Raw genomic sequence first — 23,704 nt, 5'->3', positions numbered from 1 at the left:
AGAGAGAGAGTTTTCATAGCTTAGGTGCATTCAATATGATTCAGTCTGAACAGTCTTAGGTAAAATTATCACAATAAGTAACAAGCTGAGTATATATGAAAATACTACACAAAAAACCCAATTTTAATCTCAAATACTAATCCATCTTAAACTGGTTTATAATAATAAATCATAAAAAATAATACTGAAAAAAAAATAATCCCCAAATAATAAAAATAAGTAGTAGAATATTTTACTGATGAGGTCATCGTTTTAATATAAATACTACAATTATTAACAATTCAAATAAACAAGAATATTGTAATGCTAATCAATCATATATATTACATCAGACAACACCACTGTCCTGATATTTGAGCTTATTTCAATATATAGAGCCTAATATTTACTTAACAGTAAATATTTTTAAACCAAAAAATTATGCATTAACTTCTAAAAACATCCTTCTATCCCACTCCAAACTAACAATAAATTAAATAAAAAATTTGACCTTCATTTTTTTTTTTTTTTTAATTAATTTATGCAGTTCATTTCTTTTCCAAGTCATTACCCACATCTACAGTTCTTGCACCTGGTATGTTTGTATTCTACTATTTTTACTGTAACCATCACTCTATTAAACAAAAAGCTTTTTTCACGTGTTAAACGAAATAAACTTAAATATGATTAATTTTTCATAAATTATATAATAAAATTGTAAAAATATTTACAATAAATCTACTGGATAATGTGAAACAAGATTAAACTTTTAATGATTTTATCCTGTTGTCTCATAAATGTTAAACAAATCTTCAACTTATACAGAATGACATGACAAAACGTACTGAGCCATGCTCAAGTTGATAGAACATGTACTTCTCATTGTGCTACTACTATTGGTCACTTCTTATATATAATATACCCTTAATTGCTTGGCCTAATTTTGATTTATTTGTCTCAATATGAAAAACAGTTTTTTTTTTCCCAATGTGATGTAATACAGTCTCAGAAAGAATCTGAAAGAATTTCAAGATTTAATCTACATTCAGTGAAAACAAAGAAAAGATATAATTTCAGTGAAAATAAAGAAAACGTCTCATACAAATATGGATTTGGAAATGCTACATTTTAGAGTTATAGCTTGAAAAAATGTAAACTAATTTCTACTCCAAGGATAAAATGAAGCTGTTCTGAAATTCTTGAAACTAGAATTAAGGAATTGATTTGTTGGAGTCATATTGGTTTTTAACCTATACAATTGAATGAAAGAGGTCCAACAGTATCTCTTGATACTGTTTTGAGAAAATAATTGTAAAACAAAAAAATTTGTATAACAAAAGATATTTTTTAACTTTATTGTACAATAACTGTTGAACTGAGAGTAAACAAATAAAATCTTGCAAAAAAATTGTAGAAAATTTAATCCTGAAATAAATCTAATTAATGATAACTGAACATGAAGAAGAGTTTAAGAAATTTTACTTTTTATTAAAAACAAAACAACTTTAAACATTGCATTAAATAATATAATTTTAGACCACAAGAATTATTTCAATATGGGAAAATGTCCAAATTATTTTCAAATACTGAAAATAATTTTTTCCTATGTGTTCTAAAGTAGTAACAAAAATATTACTAGGGGACTTGTGTTGTCAGCATCACTAAATAAATTACGTTATAATAGATAATTTACGGTGCAGTTCATAAGACTTCCTTCCAGACAACATTAACTGTCTATAGATCCCTTAGGTTTCACCTAAATAAATTCTGTACTTTAAATAGTTGCTGATATATCTCGATTTGAACACCACTGAGGTAAGGCTTTGAGTATGAGAAAAGCTATGAGCCCTTAAAACTGCTCTCATAATTGAGTGAGAATAGTTGACGCATGCTTATTATACGTGGCCTGATGTAATAACTGTTTCAAGACCCCAATAAAGTCAGCAACTTAATTAGTTACTCAGTAATTGTAGAAAAAATAATTTTTATTAGTTTGTTTACCACATTTTTTTTAATGTATAGATTCTGTCACCAATTTCATACTATTTGCTTAAAGTTAGTAGACTACATATTTCATTTAATACTTTCATGTTAATATCTTTAGGTACCTTTATTATGTAACAGAAAATGAGTAATGGACACTGTTACGTGTCTATTCTTGTCTCTGATATCAGTAAACTTCAAAATTTCTTGACATCTGTGTACCCATGATCTTTATTGAACTACATAAAATAGATTTTTTTTTAAAAAGTAAACTGATTTAAAACACACACATACCAAAAGTTAAGAGTTATCCTTTCCAATTGTTCTTTCAATTATAACTAATCAGTAGGCATCAAAGTGAGGTTTAGTAAGCTTTTGGTAGTTATTTTTAATTTGGTGCCAACTTCTAAAAAGTTAGAATGTAAAGAATAATTAAAAATTTCAATTTTCTAAAACTATTCTTGTTATTGTACAAATATTTATTTTACTTTATGTTTTTTAGTATTATTTAAAATAAAGGTAAACCTATAAAGATACTGCCCCCAACAAGAAAAAGGCATTCAAAATAACCACAAAAGTTAAAAAAGTTTCATCCTGATAAAAATTAAAAAAAAAAACACATATATATATATATATATATATATATATATATATATAGAGAGAGAGAGAGAGAGAGAGAGAGCGAGAGGGGGGAGAAATGATATACAAAGCCTGGTTAAAATTCTCTAGAATATGGAAATATTTATTATATATATTCATTCAAGTTTTTCAACTAATTTTCTTGAAAGTATTTTCTACTAATTTTCATATGAAAGTATTTTGAATATCAGCATGAGACAAGTTATATATCATTACATTATAAAACTCTAATATTAAGTAACAAAGTAAATAAAAAAAAAAAATAAAATAAATCTTAAAATCATCTTAGAAAATAATGGTTTTTTTTTTAATAAGTTTTCCATTTAGGGTATTTGGAAAACCTTTTAACAGTACCACCAGAGAAACTTCCTCTACAAACAAAATAAAAACAGAATCACCAAAATTGGTCCTTTTGAATATTAAAACTTGGACTTTCAAAAACCATCAGACAGATTGAACTGACCACATCCTACTTTTTTTAAATCAGTTAAAAAAATATAATGATTTTTACACTAAGTGTATAATAATACTTTACATTCTAAATTAATCAAATGTGTTGTAAAATCTAAATTGGAGCAATATTTTACTTATGGTTAAGACTTCTGACAGTAGAAATCCTCAGAAGATATACCTTTTAAATTATTATAAATGTAAACAATATTTTTTAAAAATTTAAGTATTAAGTTATATCCCTAAAACCAAAGTTAAAGATTAGAAAAATATGGCCTCAAGTTATTAATAATATCCAAGGGGAAAATAAATTTGAAAGAGACTTTATTCTGTAAATAAATAAACCTTCTTGAAAATAAATATATATATATATTTTTTTTTAACATAAATTAAAAGTTAAATAGAAAAATAAACTTAATAATGATTTTTTGAATAGCACGACAAAAAAATAACATTTTAAAATGATTAAAATTTATAAACAACTCATTTTAAAATTATATGAAATTTATTCTATTGCAAGACATTTTGGAACTAATATCGCAGCACCTTCTTGAGTGAAGTTTTAAGATCTGTTACATAAAACGTATTAATATTATCATTTTCAAACAGCTAGTTATATCAATTAGATAATATCTTTAGGAAAGTTTACAGTTTCACTTTTCAAAATGACAAATGAAATAACAAGAAAATTCAGTAAACTAAAAAAATACTGATAAACGATGGGACTCATGAGGATAAAAATTAAACACACTAAACACAACATTGGGCATACTGGTCTCACATATTCATCCACCAACACAAAAAACAACAACACAATAACAGGATTCAACTTTGGCCAACTACTAATAGAAATAAGTTAATACATACAAAGATACAAACCACATCAACTAAATTTTATATAAAAACATAAAACCACAATCTCAACCAACACACTTGAACAACATAAAATTCACAAATAGATTGAATATATTATTCACTTAAATGCTGAAGAGGTTATTCTAACCATTAAAGATAGATATATTTAAAAGCAGTGCATTTAGAAACTCCACTAAAGAAGATACAGACTGATATTAACTCTGAAAGAGCAAATTCTATTTATCTGAAAGCGATTCTTTTATAGTTGTTGACAAATTTATATTTCTTATTATATTTGAAAAATTTTATTAAAGGAGTTACTTAATTATTTAAAGTGATTTTATTTTCTTTTAATCTGCATTAAAAAAATTATATTTACAAAAATGTAATTCAACTTTTATAGATACAAAAAAAGACTGATTGAGAAGAACATCACCCAGGGAGTTCATGCTACCTATCATAGGCTCTGATCCTTCATCATGCAAGTAATGGTACAGTACACCACACCATCATTAAACATTCACGTATAAAAATAAAAATTATTATAAAAAGAAAAATAGTTATCAGAGTCATAAAGATTATAACTAAGGGATAACAGAAAATAATATGAAAAAGAAAGAAAATCCTAGGCCCAAAAATCAAAGCTGGAATTCAATTATTAAAATTTAATGATAAAAAAAAAACAGGAAACTATTTTACAAACTATTAGAAAGCGAAGATTATGTTTATAAAGGGCAAAAATAATTTTCCTTTGTTATTGCTTTTCATTTATTTTTTCCCAATAATGTATTGATAATTAGAAAAGTTTTTGATTTTTACAGTAGCAAAAAAATTAAACCAAAATGGTTTATGAAAACAGAAAAAATCTGTTATTGCTGATTTCTGTAACAGAATGGTAGCGTCTTGGCCTTTCATCTGAAGTCCTGAGTTTGAATCCTGGTCAGGAATGGCATGTTTCAAACAATACAAAATTCCATTTCCACCATATTCCCATATACAAGCTTCTCTGAAGCTTCTGTGCTGAATTAATTCAGCAAGCAAATTTATTATTTCCGCTGATAATATTTTAGAAAGAGACCAAAATTTTGTCTCACAAAATTCTTTTTCTACAAGACAAAACATTGTCTCACAAAAGACAAAAATTTGAGACAGATAGGGCAAAAACAAACTTTGAATTTCGGAAAATTGAAAGAAAGAAAAAACATCACAGAAGAATATTGTGTAAGACTAAGAGTTAGCATGTCAAAAATACAGAGATAATGCTGAAATAAGGAATTTTAAATTCAGTCCGTAAGTGACCATGGGCCAAAAAGATTTGTTTCTGCATTTAAGTTCAATATTTAAAATAATTATGTGCCTTGTAGAATAAAGTAAAAACCACTTTTAAATAAAACAACGAAATTAAAAAAATTGGAATTTTAGCATAATTCATATGTATAAAACAAACAACTTAATCAATATTTCACACCCTACTGTGATAAGATAATGACCCTTATAAAATCAAACATTTTAATAAAAACAACTTCAACTGATTAATGGTATACAGTAAGACAAGAAAAATCAATCACTCAGGTTGAAAAACATATAAAAAATTAAATTAATATGTTTCACATTTAAAAAAGATTCATGCCGTGATAATCATAATATTTAATAAAAATTACCTTGAGAGAGTCTAATAGTTTGTGTTACTTGTAGTCCATCAATAGATGTTGATCCAGAGACTGGGTGTAATGTAACAACACCTCCTTTATTATCAATATGACAGTGAACACTTTCAACTCCTGTACCACTTAACTGTAAATCAGCTCCTGGTCCGGAACCTAATGTTCTTCTGCCTGAAAAAAAATAAAAAATAAAAAATAAATAAATAAATAAATAAAAAAGTGAACTGAAAAATATTTAAAACTTAAATTAATAGTAAAACCACAAATATATCCAATAAATCATGTTGTAATTACTTAAAAGAAATGCATTTTAATACATAGTAAAAACCCTTTTTGGTAAATAACATCAATTATAATAAATTGCATAAAAAGTATTATAAAAAATTTTATGAGGACACACTAAAAAAATAATAAAACTTCATTTAACTGACATAAGAAGTAAATATCTTTGGGAAAATTTTAATATTTTATTCAGGGTTTCTGATAATTATATAATTTTGAAAAAGTTTAGAAAAATCCGTTCCAAATGTCTATCCAAAAAAAATAATAAATAAAAATCGAATAAGTTCTCTGACGGTTGTTTAATACTTTTAAACTGTTTATGAGCTTTAAAAAAAAAATTATAATTTGTAAAATATATTCAAATAAATTATTTTTGAAAAAATCTAATGTGTACACCACATGATTTCCTTGTATGCCTATTAAATAGCATACACACATTTTCATATTTCTTTTATTGTTATTACTGAATTATTATTTATTGTAATTTTTTTACAATCGAGATTAATATTCATTAATAAATCAATATATTTAAATTATAAAAACAAAGTTAAAAAAAGGGATAAAGTAGGATTCAGACCAATATGCCTTTCCTTTTAAAAACCCAAATATTTCATTAATTAAAATTTTATTTAGTTATAATTCTGGAACCAATGAAAAAAGTACCACTTACATCACTGTAAAGCTCTCAATGAGGGCTTATTACTGCAGTTAAGAAAAAATTCCAAAATCCAAATGTTTTGGAATAAAAGTATTATCCCAAACTTTTGGTCCAGTCAATTGCAATTAAAGGGGATGGTGCACAATTAGATATCACAACAGTCCTAAATCCAAAATTTCAACATCCTACAGCTAATCATTTCTGAGTTATGCGAGATACATAAGTACATACAACGTCATGCCGAAACTAGTTCCATTTGGAATGGATTCAAGGATGGTCAGACAAAATGTATATTTTCATTGAAATCTGAAAACCAAAATTTTTCACGATCACAATACTTCCTTCACTTCATACAAGGAAGTAAAAAGAATTTATTAAAGCAATTATAAACAAAATTTATAATTAAATATAAATGAATAATATATAAATAATAAATTCCAATCAAGTAGATGAGGAGAGTGACAGAAATAATATTAACAAAATTTTTATTTTCCTATAAATTTATAAAATTTTATTAGAAAATTTAAAACATCAGTTATTAGCAACTATTTCTTAATTAAATTGTAAATTAAAAATACACTGATGTCAATGCATTCTATTCCTCAATTTTATAAAGTATAGATTATCAGTAAATTAAAAACAACTTTCATTAAATCAGTCTGATTCATATTGCATAGACTGGGACCTAACTAAGAAAGCAATCAGTATCCTTATTCATCCAAGTATAAAGAAAAATAAAATACCTTTCAATGTTTCAAAATACCTTCGCTATTTTAACATCAGCATGTTTGAAAATGAAAGGATGCGAGGTCAAGAATAGATATTAACTTCAAATCTGTATGCATATATCATTGTTCAACCCAACCCGGCTCTGTTCTACCAGGCACATCAACTTCAAGTTTTAAAGGAAAAATTTAAGGGAGTGCATTGCACCCTCCCAAAATAAGGCCCCACCAGGCATATTTTTATTAGACTACAAGGCATTAGCATTTAAAAAGGTCTTCAGTGGATGGACTGAAGGGAATCTTGTCAGGAAAAGGACGCAAATATCTTGCTCATCTTCTAAGGAATAACCCAAGTAAAATACTTCAAAACCCAGTCTACAAAGGACCAGAATGCAATTCCTAATTCTGTCCATTTTAAACTACAAACAAATACATAACCGCGCCACTAAAAATTAAACACCCACCAGATTACTGGAATGATCCAGCAACAAGGGACTGATATCAGGCTCTCTAATCAATAGTGGGATAAAATATCCCGCAATACCCTAGCATTTTGGTCCAGGTAAAACTTTTTTTATAAGACAATCACAAGACAATCGTACATTTACTTTTGAAATGTATGAATAACATTTACAAATGTATCTCATTAATACAAAAAGAATTTTCAAAAATGCAATTTAAATAATTCAACATTTTTTATTTTTTGTGTTCTATTCAAAATAAAAAAATAAGAACAAGTTTGAATAAATACAAAAAAAGGTAATATATTTAAACTGATAATAAAAAAAATTGTCAAGTAATTTTATAATTAGAAAAACTGAGAAATTACACTGATAAACATAGTTTTTGTTTCCTAACATGTGATACATGATTTTAATCTGTTTTTGATGCTGAAAACGAATACGAACTCAGAATCTTTCTATTACCCACCATTTTTCAAAAATTTTTAAATTTTAATTTGAGGATATTTTTCATTTTTCAACGTTAGTTAGCATTTTAAGCTCCAATATTGTATTTTGTTAGCTCATTTTTAATTGTTTAACTTTGTTAACATAATTTTTAAGCTATAAATAAACAATACTAGACAAATAATTAAATCATATCATAGTGACATATGTACCTATGGTTTGGTGTAAACCAAAGGATCATGATTCTTACTTTTGTTTAACAAGTGTGTCTGGAATTTCTAAAAAATCTAAACATATTGTAAAATATCCTTCATTGCAATTTGCAATCAGGCTTATACCTCACAGTGAAATTATTCCAGTTCCTGAGCCAACTGTGAATGTATGTTTTGAAAGCAGCGATGAAGAATCAGGCAGTACTGAAGAAGACAACAATGATTTTGATTTTGAATTATCATCCAATAAGCCACATCTTATATCACAAGGTGAATTAAATGACTTGGTTAAGGATGTAAATTTATCAAAAAATCTAGCTGAACTGTTGGGATCAAGACTGCAAAGTTGGCATTTACTTCAAAATAATACAAAAATTTTGAGCTTTCAAAGCTGACAAAAAGAACTTTCTCAGTACTTTATTGATGAAAATAATTTGGTTTATTGCACAAATGTTGATGAGCTTATGTTGCACTTAGAATAAGTTCATAAACATGAGGACTGGTGCCTTTTCATAGATTCGTCCAAGTATATTTTAAAAGTGATTCTACTACACAATGGTAACAAATATCCTTTGATACCAATCGCTTATGGTATTAATTTGAAAGAGATATACAATGTGATGAAAGACGTTCTTGAAAAAATAAATGATAAAAAACATAGCTGGAACATACGTGGTGATTTGAAAGTTATAGCTATTTTGTTAGGCATGCAGTTAGGCTATACTAAGTACATGTGTTTTCTTTGCGAATGAGACAGCTGAGCTAGGGATAAACACTATGTTACCAAACAGTGGAAAAAACAAGACAACTTAACTCCAAATGGAAAAATGGGTTCTACTATACAATGGTAACAAATATCCTTTGATACCAATCGCTTATGGTATTAATTTGAAAGAGATATGTGATATGATGAAGACATTCTTGAAAAAATAAATTGTAAAAAAACATAGCTGGAACATATGTGGTGATTTGAAAGTTATAGCTATTTTGTTAGGCATGCAGTTAGGCTATACTAAGTACATGTGTTTTCTTTGCGAATAGGACAGCTGAGCTAGGGATTATGTTGCCAAAGAGTGGAAGAAACAATACAACTTAACTCCAAATGGGTAAAACATTATTTATGAACCCTTAGTTGAACCCAAAAATATATTTTCACCCCATCTCCATATCAAGCTAGGACTAATGAAAAATTCAGTAAAAGCAATGAAGAAGGATAGTCCCGGATTTTTGTACATCAGGCAGAACATATTTGATGGTAAAAATTTTAAAAGGATAACAAAATCAAACTTGAAATAAAAATCAACTTTCTGTAAAATCTTTCGATGATAAAAAAAACCTTAAGTATCAAAATACAAGAAGATAAAAAACCCAAGATTATGAAGTAAGAAATCTATGCTTGAACACATTTTAAGATTAATTTTATTAAACTATTAAAAAAAAAATGAAAGAAAACTATTTATTGTACTTTATTTATTTTTACCTGATACTACAAACAACAAATGATACAACAATTAATACTTAAAAGTCACAAAATCAAACAAAGATTATTTTAAATTAATTACAAATATTGTAAGGAAAAGTAAATATTTAAAATATGAATTGGTAAGGCAACAAATAATAAAAAAATAATAATAATAAAAAATAAAAAAAACAAAATGAAAAAATATATTTAATATTTATTTAGATTTTAAAAAATCCAAGTAGAAAAACAATATCACCTTTATATTGAACAAAATATCACACACAAGAGATATATTTCTAAGCATAACTTTCAAGATAATAATTTTAAAAGAGAAGGACAATTCTATTTTGAAACAGCAGCTAAGATATCTTAAAAGGCTATTTTTATTGCACAAAATAAAAAGTAGCCAAGATTTTAGTTCTCCTGGCAATGAACTGGACAGAATTAATTCTGGAATCCAGCTATGCGACTGGAGTCTTTTAACTATTCTAGTCAAGGTCTATAAATTTCCTAACAATTCAGTTCAGTTTACCAATAACAACACAAATTTATTTTATAATCGCAAAATACACATTTTAAATTAAGATTTCATGATGTAATCTTTGTGAGTGCACACGTGTAATGTAGAGCGATTCATTTTTTACTCAAAAAATGAGTACACAAAAAATCAACATGTGTATTCAGCTATTTACATAAATTTTCACTAAATGCATCATCTGATTATGAAATTAAATCTATATCATTAGAGTTCAAAAAAGAGCTAAATTTACAGAGATTTCTTTATGCAGTTAGATCTTTGTACAAACATATGTACATAAAATCACTATGTGGTTCAACATATAATTAAATTCTTTTTAATTTAGAAATCTTGGTGGTGAAATAGTAGAATGCTATAGTTGACTAATACAATCCTGGTTGCAGTTCTAAACTTTTTAACACCAGATTTTTTTCACTAAAGTATAATTATTATTCATTTATTTTCCACAGAACATATATCATTTGATTATTTTCATTAAAAGTCATCAATTATAATCTTTTTTTTAATTTCTGCAATCATTATTTGTTTCATACATTACATTCATTTTTAGTTTAGAAAATACATTTTTTTTACGAATGTAATGGAAATGTTAAAATATCATTAACATCAGAATTTTTGAGGAAGTCTGACAAAAAGTTAGAGAATTTGGAAACAGTAAAACATTAACCAGTTTAAGTGTCATGAACATAAATAATACAATTAATTTCAAAAACTAACAAGTCGATTATGTTAAAATGTCACTGTTAGACTTAATGACAATTATGTCAAAAATTATGTTAAATGTATATGTCATAAATGATGTTAATGTTAAAAATCATGTATTCCTCTTACACTTTACTCATTTAACAAAATTAATTTATATTTAGGTTAGGTTAGGTTTACATTTAGGTTTAATTTAAGTTTAGGTTATTTCACATCACCTTTTCTTCAATTTCTAAAAAAAGAATCGATTTCATGAAGTAAAATAAATCTAATCAGCATCCTTCTATAGCACTTTTCCAGAATATTAAGATTATGTATATACAAATACCAACTAGTGCAGGACACGAAAGACAACAGAACTAAATTTCAGTCTTTTCAACCTATTCAAATGTACCTGACTGGGAACAAATAAACCAACTTGCTTAATTACCTGGCCCACAAATATTATTTGAAAGTATTCCCTTGTGTACCAGTACAAGTTATATACATACACACAAGTATTTATTTTGAATTCTCATTAATATGTCATATCCCTCAGATTCTCATTTGGCTTTACTAACAAATAAAGATGATTATGATTATTTGCCCCAGGGCAACTCTCTCAGTATCTATCGCCATTTTAATCAATTTCCAGTTAAACTTTTGAGGTCTTGATAATTCCCATTTTTTTCAGGTCATTTTAATTTTTTCTTGATTTCTCCATCACATACATAAACACACTCAAAAGATTTATTAGATTTTAGCTTTAGATCCACAGCATAAATTTTTATATAAATGTATACTTTTTTAAATCGATTCTTTTAAGAATTACACTCCTCTGTACTATATACAAATATATTTATTTTATTAGATCATCCAAAGTACAGAATAAATAAAGTAGGATGACTTATCTTATTTCACTATATATTCAGGAGCACTTTTGCGATTTACTCGCATCATTAACTGCATTACATATTCATATATTCATCTCACATTACATTACAAACTTCATAAAATATAATAACATATCATGCATTTATTTTTTGATTTAAAATTTAAAACCTTTAATCTTTTTATTTTAAGAATTTAAACTTTTTTCAGTAAAATTAAAAATTAAAACAAAATTCAGAAATAAAAAATTAAATTGTAAAAATTTTTACTTATGTAAAAATATTACATCAAGGCATATAAAATAGAATTAAAATTAAAAATCAAATATACATTTTTAACTTTTTATTATAAAAAAAACTTATGACAACATTTAATGTAACACATTTATTCTTCCACTTTACTTTTTCTGTTATGTAATTTGAAAGGTAATTTTGACAAAAAAATGATTATAACATTACTTATACTACAATATAAAAAAAAACACAATCTTTCTTATTTTTAAAAGGGAAAATCCGAGATTTAATCCAAATTTCATTTATCTAAGTCCAACTATCCATATTTACATCCAAATTTCATTTACAAAACAAGATTTAGACCAGGCCAAACTTTTCCTGCATGAGAATTGTTTATTCACAAAATCTACAACAGTTAAACAGTGGTCTAATTAAAGCGCAAATAAAAAGTTCAAAAAATAAGTTTAAAAAACCAAAGTTGAAAATTTAAAGTAATTATTTGATTTACACCATAACAGTAGAAAAGAACGAATGTCAGTCTTCATAATAGAGAAGCATCATCGTCTAAGTATTCCATTCGGAAGATCCAAGGTTCAAATCCTGGCGTATTTCATATAATACAAATTTCCTTTTCATATTTCCATACAAAAGATTCAAGCTTATGTGGTGAATTAATCATCTATAAAAAAATTAGGTTGATAGAATCCAACTCAAGAAAAAAGCAGCTGCAACTAGGGTCATCGAGAAGTTGTCACATGATGGGCTTTTTTTAAGGAAGAACTTTAAAGGAAATTTCTCTTTTTGTATAATTACAAATAATTCTTTAATTCCTTAATCTTGATAAATAAAAATAATTATGAAATTAGTTAATTTACATACATCTTTTTTATTTTAACAGAGTTAATGTGGTGACACCATCAAAAACTAGTAACATAGGTTCAATTTTTGAAAACAATAATAACTAAATACCACATTCAAAATTATGTATTTTTAAATATCACTCCAAATAAATTTCAAAATATGAAAGCTAAAAAACTGGTTAAATATAATATAACTTAAATATAAAACTAGACAGTCATTTTGATAGTTAAACAAATATCTGTAGATTAAGAGGAATTAGTTATATTCAATAATAACATATTTAAATAATTTTTTTTTTGTAAATTATTTTTGAGTGCTTTCTTGTTTTTAAGTTTCTCTCAGTAGTTTTTTCTTTATAAAATTTAAATAAATAAAAAAATAAATAAATCCTTATAAATCACCTCATTCATAATGCTATTTAAAAAAAACCATTATCACTTTAAATTTTATATTATACAACCGAGATTAAAAAATACAATAACAATAAATAAAAAAATTGAAGTGAGTAAAAAAGAAAAAAACTTAAAAATTCTCTTACAATTTTTCTCTCTTAAAGAGATTAATTCTTAAAAATCTAACATTACGGTGGAATTAAGGTCTTCTATTCCCCAACTTCTGTTTCTGTTCTTTGTACGCACATTTTCGCAATTAAATTTAGCGTACAAATTGTCCTTGAAACAAACAATTTTAGGAGAGTAGATGATTTTTTAAAATAATATTAATTAAAAAAGTTTTTAAAAAACCTTCAACTTTTTGCACCCCATTCAACATTTACATTCATATATGCACAAATAATTTTCATTAACCTCTTTTGAATCGGATATTACACAGTTTTTGTTTTGTTTTTTTATGAAAGAGCATTCAGAATTGGTATCATATAAAAATATGCCATATTCCTGACCAGTATTCGAACCCGGAACCTCCGCATGAGATGTTGAGATACTACCTGCTCAGCCAGGAAGGTCGGTGTTTTAAATTTATATATATATATATATATATATATATATATCTTACCTATATTAAAAAATGGTAAAAAAGATGTTGAAAACATAAAAATTACAATAAGTCGAGAATTAACTGATGTACTCGCAATGGATTAAAACACTCGGAGAATCGAGTCACACCTAATGAACTTTGGTTCATACCACGACTCAGGTAGGAAACATTGGTTCATACCTACAGGTAGGAACATTGAGTGAACATTGGTTCTCCCTTTATTACAACCCAGAAAGAAAAATGAGAAAAAGCTGGCTGAAAAGCGGCTAGGGGGCACAACCCCACTGAATAGATAAATAATATTATTAGTATATTAATATGCTTCCTGAATTTACCTTCACATTATTTCATGTGTTTATATTTTAAATAATTAATTTGGATTTTAATCATATCTATTTTTGTATTTTAAGATTTTATATTTTTTTAAAAATATCAGAATAATATAACTGATGAATTCATTATTGTAAGTAATCAAATAAAATATGTGAAACATTTATTTTTAGCAGGAAGATTCTCTTACGCAAGAACTACCGCATGAAAATAAACAAGAACAAAATGAAAGTAATGAAATGTAGTAGAAAAAAAGAAGATGGACTACTGAATGTAAAAATAGGAAGAGAAAAGATTATGGAGATAGAAGAATTTTGTTATTTGGGAAGTAGAATTACTAAAGATGGACGAAACAGGAGCGATATAAAATGACGAATAGCACAGGCAAAACAAGCCTTCTGTCAGAAATATAATTTGTTTACATCAAAAATTAATTTAATCGTCAGGAAAAGATTTTTTAAAGTATACGTTTGGAGTGTCGCTTTATATGGAAGTGAAACTTGGACGATCGGAGTATCTTGAGCAGAAAAGATTAGAAGCTTTTGAAATGTGGTGCTACAGGAGAATGTTAAAAATCAGATGAGTGGATAAAGTGACAAATGAAGAGGTGTTGCGGCAAATCGATGAAGAAAGAAGCATTTGGAGAAATGTAGCTAAAAGAAGAAAAAGACTTATAGGCCACATATTAAGGCATCCTGGAATAGTCACTTGAATATTGAAGGGACAGGTAGAAGGAAAAAACTGTGTAAACAGGTAACGTTTGGAATATGTAAAACAAATTGTAGGGATGTAGTATGTAGGGGGTATACCGAAATGAAACGACTAGCACTAGATAGGGAAACTTGGAGAGCTGCATCAAACCAGTCAAATGACTGAAGACAAAAAAAAAGCAGGAAGATTGCAAAATGTTAACTTTGGGAACCACTGCTTTATAAATAGTAAAAAATATTCCTGTAGTTCAGTGATTTTCAAAATAACGTTTAAATAAAATACAAATTATAATATGTAGAAATTGAATTTATAACTCCCTTTTTAAAACTGTTGGTAAAAAAAAAGTTGAAGGACTTTCCCTTTCCTTTCTACCACGTCATGGGAAAGTCCTACAACTGTGGTTTGTTTCTGATGCACGGCTAACACACACACACACACACACACACACACACACACACACACACACACACACACACACACACACACACACACACACACACACACACACACACACACACACACACACACACACACACACACACACACACACACACAAGAGAGAGAGAGAGAGAGAGAGAGAGAGAGAGAGAGAGAGAGAGAGAGAGAGAGAGAGAGAGCGAGAGAGAGAGAGAGAGAGAGAGAGAGAGATACACAACTGAATTTAGAATATTTATTCATTTTATTTAAATATAATATTTTTTCATTTATTTAATTAATTATTCTAACTAAAGTGCGCGCGCATAACGTATTTAATTTTCGCGGATGTAGCGGTACTTGCGGCGACGATCGGCACTAACTAAACTGTTGTAATTTCACAACTTACATAGAACAAATATCGCTTGGACGGCCGGCAGGCTGATATAACCGCGAGACTTAACGCACCAGGTACCGAGTCGACAAGGCGATTGAGTTCGAAACCCAGCCAGACCGAATTAGTTTTCTACACTTTAAATATTATCCATTTATATAATTTTACCGCTCACAAAATTGCATTCTTGACGTCACAACATAGCAGACAACTACAACAGCATTGTTTTTGAGTGGGGGTGCGATTTTGCAAAATTTGTTTATTTTTAATCGTTAACAAATGTGCGTAAGAAAAATATAACCTTAATTAGGCGTAATCTCGAGATGCTAAGGGTGACCTTACACTACAGCCTCACCCTCTTGACCTTTTAAGTTGAAAATTTATTGGCATCAGTGCCCAATATATAGAAGTAATTTGATTATCTTTTTATAAAAATCGGTCCAATAGTGCTGGAAATATAATGTGATTTTAGAGGCCAACACCGAACACACACACGCGCACGTACACACGAACATTAACATCCGGTTTTTTTAGGTTCCTTAGGTGTCAAAAAGTCAAGATCCGGTTAAAACAACATTGGATCGACTACAATATTTTCCCTTCTAGAGCGGTACCTCTCCTACAGCGCTATCTAGACCGAAAAGTAATAGTTCAATAAATACAAGGGAGAATGTTTCAGCCAATATCTACAGTGTATATATTTTTCTTTAAAATTTGACTGTAATTCTTTTCAGCGGGAGATCCAATTACATTTATTAATGACAAATAACATAAGAACGATAAAAATTTCAGTAGTGAAAGGTAGCAGTATCTTAATGATTTTTCTTTCTCAGTGAACCAATAACATTTTTTTCAACCATTAATATAACCAGTAAATAGAAAATTAAATCCATGTTTTAACTCTGTCACTTCTTTCTAACACTACACAACAGCGTAAGTAAGAAACATTATGTTTAGTATCAAGTGTTGTTTACATGAGCAGAGGCTATGACAAGAATAGTACAGCGTACATAATCATAACGATTACTAAACACAACATCGGAATATGAGGGTGAAACATAAAAAAGAAGAAGTTTACAGCTTATTTTAAACTAAACAGAACGACTGAAAACAAAAAAAAACTCTTTAAATGTATTTCCCTAATTTGTTTTTAAACAATAAATATAAGAGTAAACCAGAAAAAATTGATAAAAAAACGGGAATAAAAATTTTACGTTTTTAAAAACTAAACGTCAAAACGTTTTCACTTCGTTTCGGTTTCTTATATTTTTTTGTTGTTGAATTCTTTGTGCATCTATTACATTAATGAAATAAATTTAAAAGGTTTTCTAAAATTACCCAAAATATATTAATATAAGTATAGTTACGTCGTTAGTTTTAATGCATCAAGTAACATATTTAAATGCATAAGATCTGAATACATAAAGGTAATATTTATTTAAAAAATAGTTAAATTTAATAATTAAATAACTATAGATAGCATCAGCAAAAATCTTTATATATATATATAAAGCAACATTATATATATACTTCTTTACTTAACAAAAAAAGAAAAAATATTTTGTTTCCTTTTGCCCTGCTCAAACACATACCCAGTCAATCATGACCCACAAAAGTAGGTAACATTACCTGGATACGCCGAACGATATTCTTAACAATAGATACCGCAGATAAAAAAACGTCAACGTTCCAACTTGCAGCATCATAACGAACCACCTTTCTAACTTTCCCCGTTTAAATTTTTCGAGCGTAACTCAAGAACGACTAAACCAATCGCCATCAAATTTTCAAACGCACAACTTCAGATACACTACTATTGCATATCTAAATTTCATTGAACTGAACACAGGCCTAAATATATATATACGAGAGGTTATCTAAACACCGTTTCATTGTAAAAAAAAAACGTTATTCTGAGAACTTTATAAATATTTTTCATTTCTCTTAAATTATATACCTTATACTAGTTCTCTATATAATCGTGACATGAATTAAGACATTCATTGTAGCGATATACGAGCTTCAATATACCCTCGTCGTATTCTTCTGCCGCCAGTCCATTTAGCCACTGATTAACGGCATTTTTAAGTTAATCGTCACCGGCGAATCGCTTACCACTCAAAAATTGTTTCAATTTCCCAAATAAATGGTAATCAGAAGGAGCTAAGTCCGGACGATATGGTAGGTGATCGTAAATTTCCCATCCAAATGTTTTCAGTAAATCACGTGTCGGACCCGCAACATTTTCACGTGCATTATCGTGCAGCACGTCGACACCGTCGGTCAGGCGCCCACGTTGCCAATTTCGAATGGCGCGTCGTAACTTACGCAGAGTTTCGCAGTAGGCTTCTGAATTTATCGTTCCACGTGGCATGAAATCAATCAGCAGCATGCCAAACCGATCCCAAAAGGCTGTGGCTTGATCTTTGTTGATGATTGAGGATGACACCATTCACTTGACTGCAGTTTTCTCTCTGGCGTGTAATACGAAATCCATGTTTCATCGCCGGTAACAACTGAATTAAGGAACTCATCACCTTTTTTTGTGTAGCTCATCAAAAATTCCAAAACAGATACCGCTCGGATTTTTTTGTGACGTTCCGTTAAGACGTGCGGCACCCGACGTGCACAAACCTTTCTGAATCCTAAATTGTCATGAAAAAGCGAGCGATAACAGTTCTTGAATTGTCAGGACAAAGAAGGGCCAGGTTGGAAGTTGTTGAACGACGATCTTTTCTGATTTCATCATTGACGTTTTTCAACAAGTCCTCGGTGATCATCGAGGGCATCCACAAACGTTTTTCATCGTGCTACATTAATTCTGTTATTTCTAAACCTTTCACAACATTTTCGGACGTTTCTTTCATTCATTACATTATCACCGTACACTGCAACCAAATTCCTATGAATCTCAGCCGACTTAGGTTTTGATGGTTTAAAAAACGTATGACTCTACGTATTTCGCAGTCGGCGGCAACATCGATTTTCCTATTCTTTTTATAACGTAATAACTCACAGGTAATCAAAGATACTACAACGCGACAACTTACAGACAACAATGCAGTGTATACATCACTAGCATAGTCATGAACGTCACAGGTTCGCCAACCTTAAGGAGAGAAATTTTCCAGCGGTCTTTACTTTAGAAATATCCTTCGTATATGTACAGAGAAATCCAAAAGTCGCACACATCAAAATAATAAAAAATAAAGACAATAAGAAATAATATTTAAAGATTTATTTATTTTCACAATATATGCCCAAAATGGCTGCCTCTTTCAGCAATGTATGTAAGAACTCCTTTTACCATATTTGAGGCCATTTTGTCGAGCAAGTGTATGTTGATGTTAATTTTCGTTGTTAAGTTCATCTTTAGTTCTTCCAGCATGTGTGGCCTGTTTCTATAGACCTTTCCTTTAAGATAACTCCAAAGGGTAAAAAATCTGGGGACGCAAATCGGGTGAACGTGGAGGCCATAATCCTTTGGAGATTATACACTCACCAAAGAACTCACGCAAGAAATGCATGGTTTCATTAGGTGTGTGACATGTGGCATTGTCCCGCTGGAACCAACAATCATATTTATCATGACTATGAAGCGCAATAAGCTGTGTTAAGATGTCTTGGTAAACATCACTGTTCACTGAAGTTTCAATAAAAATGGAGCCCGATATTCGACGACGTGATTCGGTACACCACACTTCTCCCATTTTCTGAGAACGTAAGGGGTTATCACGTAATACATGTGGATTTTTAGTCGACCAAATTCTAATATTTTGACTGTTCACGTAGCTAGTAAGGTGAAACCACGCGTTATCAGTGAAGAAAACACAGTCAATCAGTAATTCCACGGTTGTCAACAAACGACCGAAACCATGTACATTGCACTAAGCGCTTTTCTTTCTTTATCCGGCTCCTTCAATTCCTGAACACTGCGAACATAATATGCACGAAAGAGTAACCGCTTCATCGCTCTCAAAACGATGAAATTTCATGTAAAATGTGAGAGTGCGCTTATAGTCTCCTCAAACGTTTTGAAAACGAACGGTGAATCACATTGTTAACCTCACAATCAGTCAAAGTGGCTGATCTCCCGATTCTCTTTTTGTCTGCAACTGATCCGCATTCTCTAAAACGGGCGATTAATCTCGATATGGTCGAATTATTAGGTACCGTCACATTCGAATATTTCCCATAAAATTCGTCTACAACATATGGATAAGAACGACTGGAAAAATAGTGTTCAACAATGAAAACTCGTTATTTTTCGGAACGACAATTTTACCAAGCAATAAACAAAGCACTACTGCAAGCGTCGTGTGATCAATATACATCACAATGGTGTCTAGGTTTGTTCTTGTTGTTAATACCCAGTTGCTCTATCTTGCGGTAGCCGATAAAACTTTTTCAACTATACTACTATTGATAGACACTTTAATATTGATACGCGCGACTTTTGGATCTCTCTATATAAGGAAACCCCATTTTAAGTGAATGGTATTTTCCTATTCCTCATTCCTCAACCACGTAAAAAGAATTCATTTTCACCCTCCAATCTCACCGTGCGAACGAAAAGATAATAGCATACTTTTCTTCGAAAAGTACAGGGTACACTGTAAGAAAAACAACGTACGCTAAAAACCTTATCACAACAAAGCAATACTTCGATTATTAAATACTTTATTATTTATTGTGTATAGAAATTTAAAAAAAAATCGTTTGTTTTTATCATAAGTATTATACGATTAATTTTTCAATTTTACCGGCCAAAAGAACACATGCCTTCCGTCCCCCCTCTAAAAAATCTGAATACAACATTATGTTTTTTACAACATATATGAAAGAATTTCTTTCTTTTTTCCTGTTTAGCTTCCGGTAATTACCGTTTAGATAATTCTTCAGAGGGTGAATGAGTATGATATGTATGAGTATAAATGAAGTGTAGTCTTGTACCGTCTCAGTTCGACCATTCCTGAGATGTGTGGTTAATTGAAACCCAACCACCAAAGAACACCGGTATTCACGATCTAGTAATCAAATCCGTGTAAAAATAACTGAATTTACTAGGACTTGAACGCTGGAACTCTCGACTTCCAAACCAGCTGATTTGGGAAGACGCGTTCACCACTAGACCAACCCGATGGATTAAATAACAAGAGTTTATGTAATGTCATCCTAACCTCTACCCCAAACACATTTAAATTAAAAAACCAAGTATTTTACTCCGTACAATAAAGATAACACTACCCGATAACGGAAAAAGGGTCTCTGAGACCGCCTCCTGCTACATTAACAATTATATAACCATTTAATTAGTGCAATATACAAATAAAAAATTACAGAAAAAGTAATTTAAACATTTTTAACATGAAACAGCAATTTTTTTTTTCGTATTTTATACAGCAACTGCCAATTACTAACAGATAATTGTAAGATCTGAATAAAAAGGAACACCAAGAAAAGTCTATTCAACAGAAACAAATAAACATCTACTAGAGTTCAGATGGTAGTTTAATCACAGGAAAAAGGTGATTCAATTGTTTTTAAATTACATCTCGTTAATAAAATAACTTCGTAGCACGGTATAACAGTAAAACTTGAAATGTACAAATTGTATGTTGTTTTTTCCCTGTGTTCATTACATTAAGTTTACTGGACCGAAATCAAACAGCAATTCAAAATAAATTTTAACTAACGGTTAAATCGAACAAAAAACTGTTCGAATACTGAAAATTACAGGTCAATCAAAAAATTGGTACGTTGAAATTTATAAGGAAATAAAAATAATAATAACAAAATAAATATTAAATCTTAAGAATTAATGATACATCCGTGGAATTATCCATGATATACAGATTTAACTGATTTATTAACACCAACCGCACTGTATCTTTATAGATGGTTATGAAAGTAAATAACTAACTTTATAATAACGATAAAAATCAAGAACAATTTTACTTTACTCCCGAATTATATTTTTTTGTTATATGCAATTAAATTTCGTTGCTGAAATTTTTAATTAAAATACTGAAGACGAAAAATTCAACAGCTATTTTCTTTGAAAAAAGAATTGTTTGTTTTCAAATAACTCGTATTAATACAAACTAATAAATCATATTATGTACAAATTCAACCGGTATATAACAATTGTTATTTTTAATTTTTACACAAATTTTCTTAATCTGCTTATATAAATTAACATTTTTTTTTACAAAAAGTTTTATTAAACTAGCATTTTTTAATTTAAAAAAGAAGACAATTAAATACCTACGTATTACTTGGAAAATGGTTAATAAAAAAAATCTGATGTGGGCACCAAATGACTTCCTTGTACGCCTATTAAATTACATATACACATTTTTTCTAAATGGAAAATACATAAAATTTTATTTCACTAATAACTTCTGGTATTTTTTCATTTTTATTATTATTATTGAATTATTCTTTATCGTAAAACCATTTTACAATCAAAAATTAATAATTATTAATAAAATCAATATATTTAAATTTTAAAAAAAGTTAAAATAAAGCAAGTACAAAGTTACTAACTAATATAGTTAAGACAAACTTGTATAACATTAAATTATAATAATACTAATCAAAATACAGCTTCGCTCTTGACTTATTTGATAGATAAATATGTCAAGTCCTTATAGCACTACTACTTTAAAAAAAAATTAAATGGAATATATTAAAGTAAGTAAAAGTGCAAGAAAAAATTACGTAACAAAATTATTCTACACTTTGAGTAAAATGCTGAGATACAAGAATCATAGTGACCGTGCCTCCGCATTCCCTTGACCAACCAAGTATAACCAGAATTAAATGGCATCAAAAACCGAAATTCAGAAGTATCGTACAAAATTTCATAATAATCGGTTAGCGTAGCCTCGAGCATCAAGCAAAACGACAACTGACGAACAAAGTAAAAAAGAAAAATTTGGATTATTATTCTCTACTAGTGAATGAAATTGCCCAAATATACAGCGTTCAAAAAATGAAGCAAACTTATGGAAGAATATTTCCTTCTTTTTTTGCTGGTTTGATTGAGGAAAAACAGGTTACACAATGCAGGAGAAACTATTCATCGACTCCCAATACATTAGATGTGCCAGTTATGCCCACATCCAGAATGTCTTCACAGAAACTTAAGTGGATCACCAAACAAGTCCTCCGTCAAGCGACGGTACAAGTTCAAAGAGATAGAGAATGTGGTAAAAGCAGCCAAAAGAGGTCGACTGAAAGCGCTAACACCAGAAAAGTTGATCGACGTGCATGATGCATATTCTTTTTGTCCCAAGAACTCTGAGGAACGCCCATCTAACCACTCTGGTCTCTCCGTTGTTAATGCCCAGACAGCATTGCGCAAGCGTTTAAAGATGCATCTGTACAGAATTCGTGTTGTTCACGAATTGTTTCCTGCAGACACCGGAAAACGTGTACCTTTCTGTCAGTGGTTCATGTCATCTGTAACTCCAGATGTGAAAGAACTCGATGATTGTTTTCGGTCTGACGAGGAATGGTTCCACGTTGACAGATACGTGAATGCACAGAATTCACGCACTAGATGTACTGAAAATCCACATCAGCTACACAAGTCTCCTCTGCACGCCGAAAAAGTGGGTGTTTGGTGTGCACGTCACCTAGGCGAATTCTTATGATATTTTTTCATGGCACAGTTGACAATGAGCGCTACATACAGATGGTGCAACAATTTGTAAACACTATACCTGCAGACCGGCGAAAGTACATGTGGTTTAAACAGAACAATGCCACGACTCATACAGCCAAAAACAGTATGACGTTTTTTGATCAGTGTTTTGATGGACAAGTGATTT

The 23,704-nt window shown here is 29.2% G+C and overlaps 1 protein-coding gene across 1 annotated transcript in view; it reads right to left on the bottom strand.

The window, feature by feature from the left end:
* Positions 1-23,704, bottom strand: part of LOC142319660 (pleckstrin homology-like domain family B member 1) — a 615,345-nt gene that overhangs the window by 174,914 nt on the left and 416,727 nt on the right. Inside the window, exon 3 of the mRNA XM_075357205.1 lies at positions 5,568-5,741. Within this exon, the coding sequence (XP_075213320.1) occupies positions 5,568-5,741 (174 nt within the window). The remainder of the gene's footprint in view (positions 1-5,567; positions 5,742-23,704) is intronic.

Source organism: Lycorma delicatula, chromosome 2, assembly GCF_047948215.1.
Source record: "Lycorma delicatula isolate Av1 chromosome 2, ASM4794821v1, whole genome shotgun sequence".
Taxonomy (NCBI): Eukaryota; Metazoa; Arthropoda; class Insecta; order Hemiptera; family Fulgoridae; genus Lycorma; species Lycorma delicatula.
Note: the sequence above shows the minus strand (reverse complement) of the source record. Positions and strands in the feature narration are given on the sequence as shown.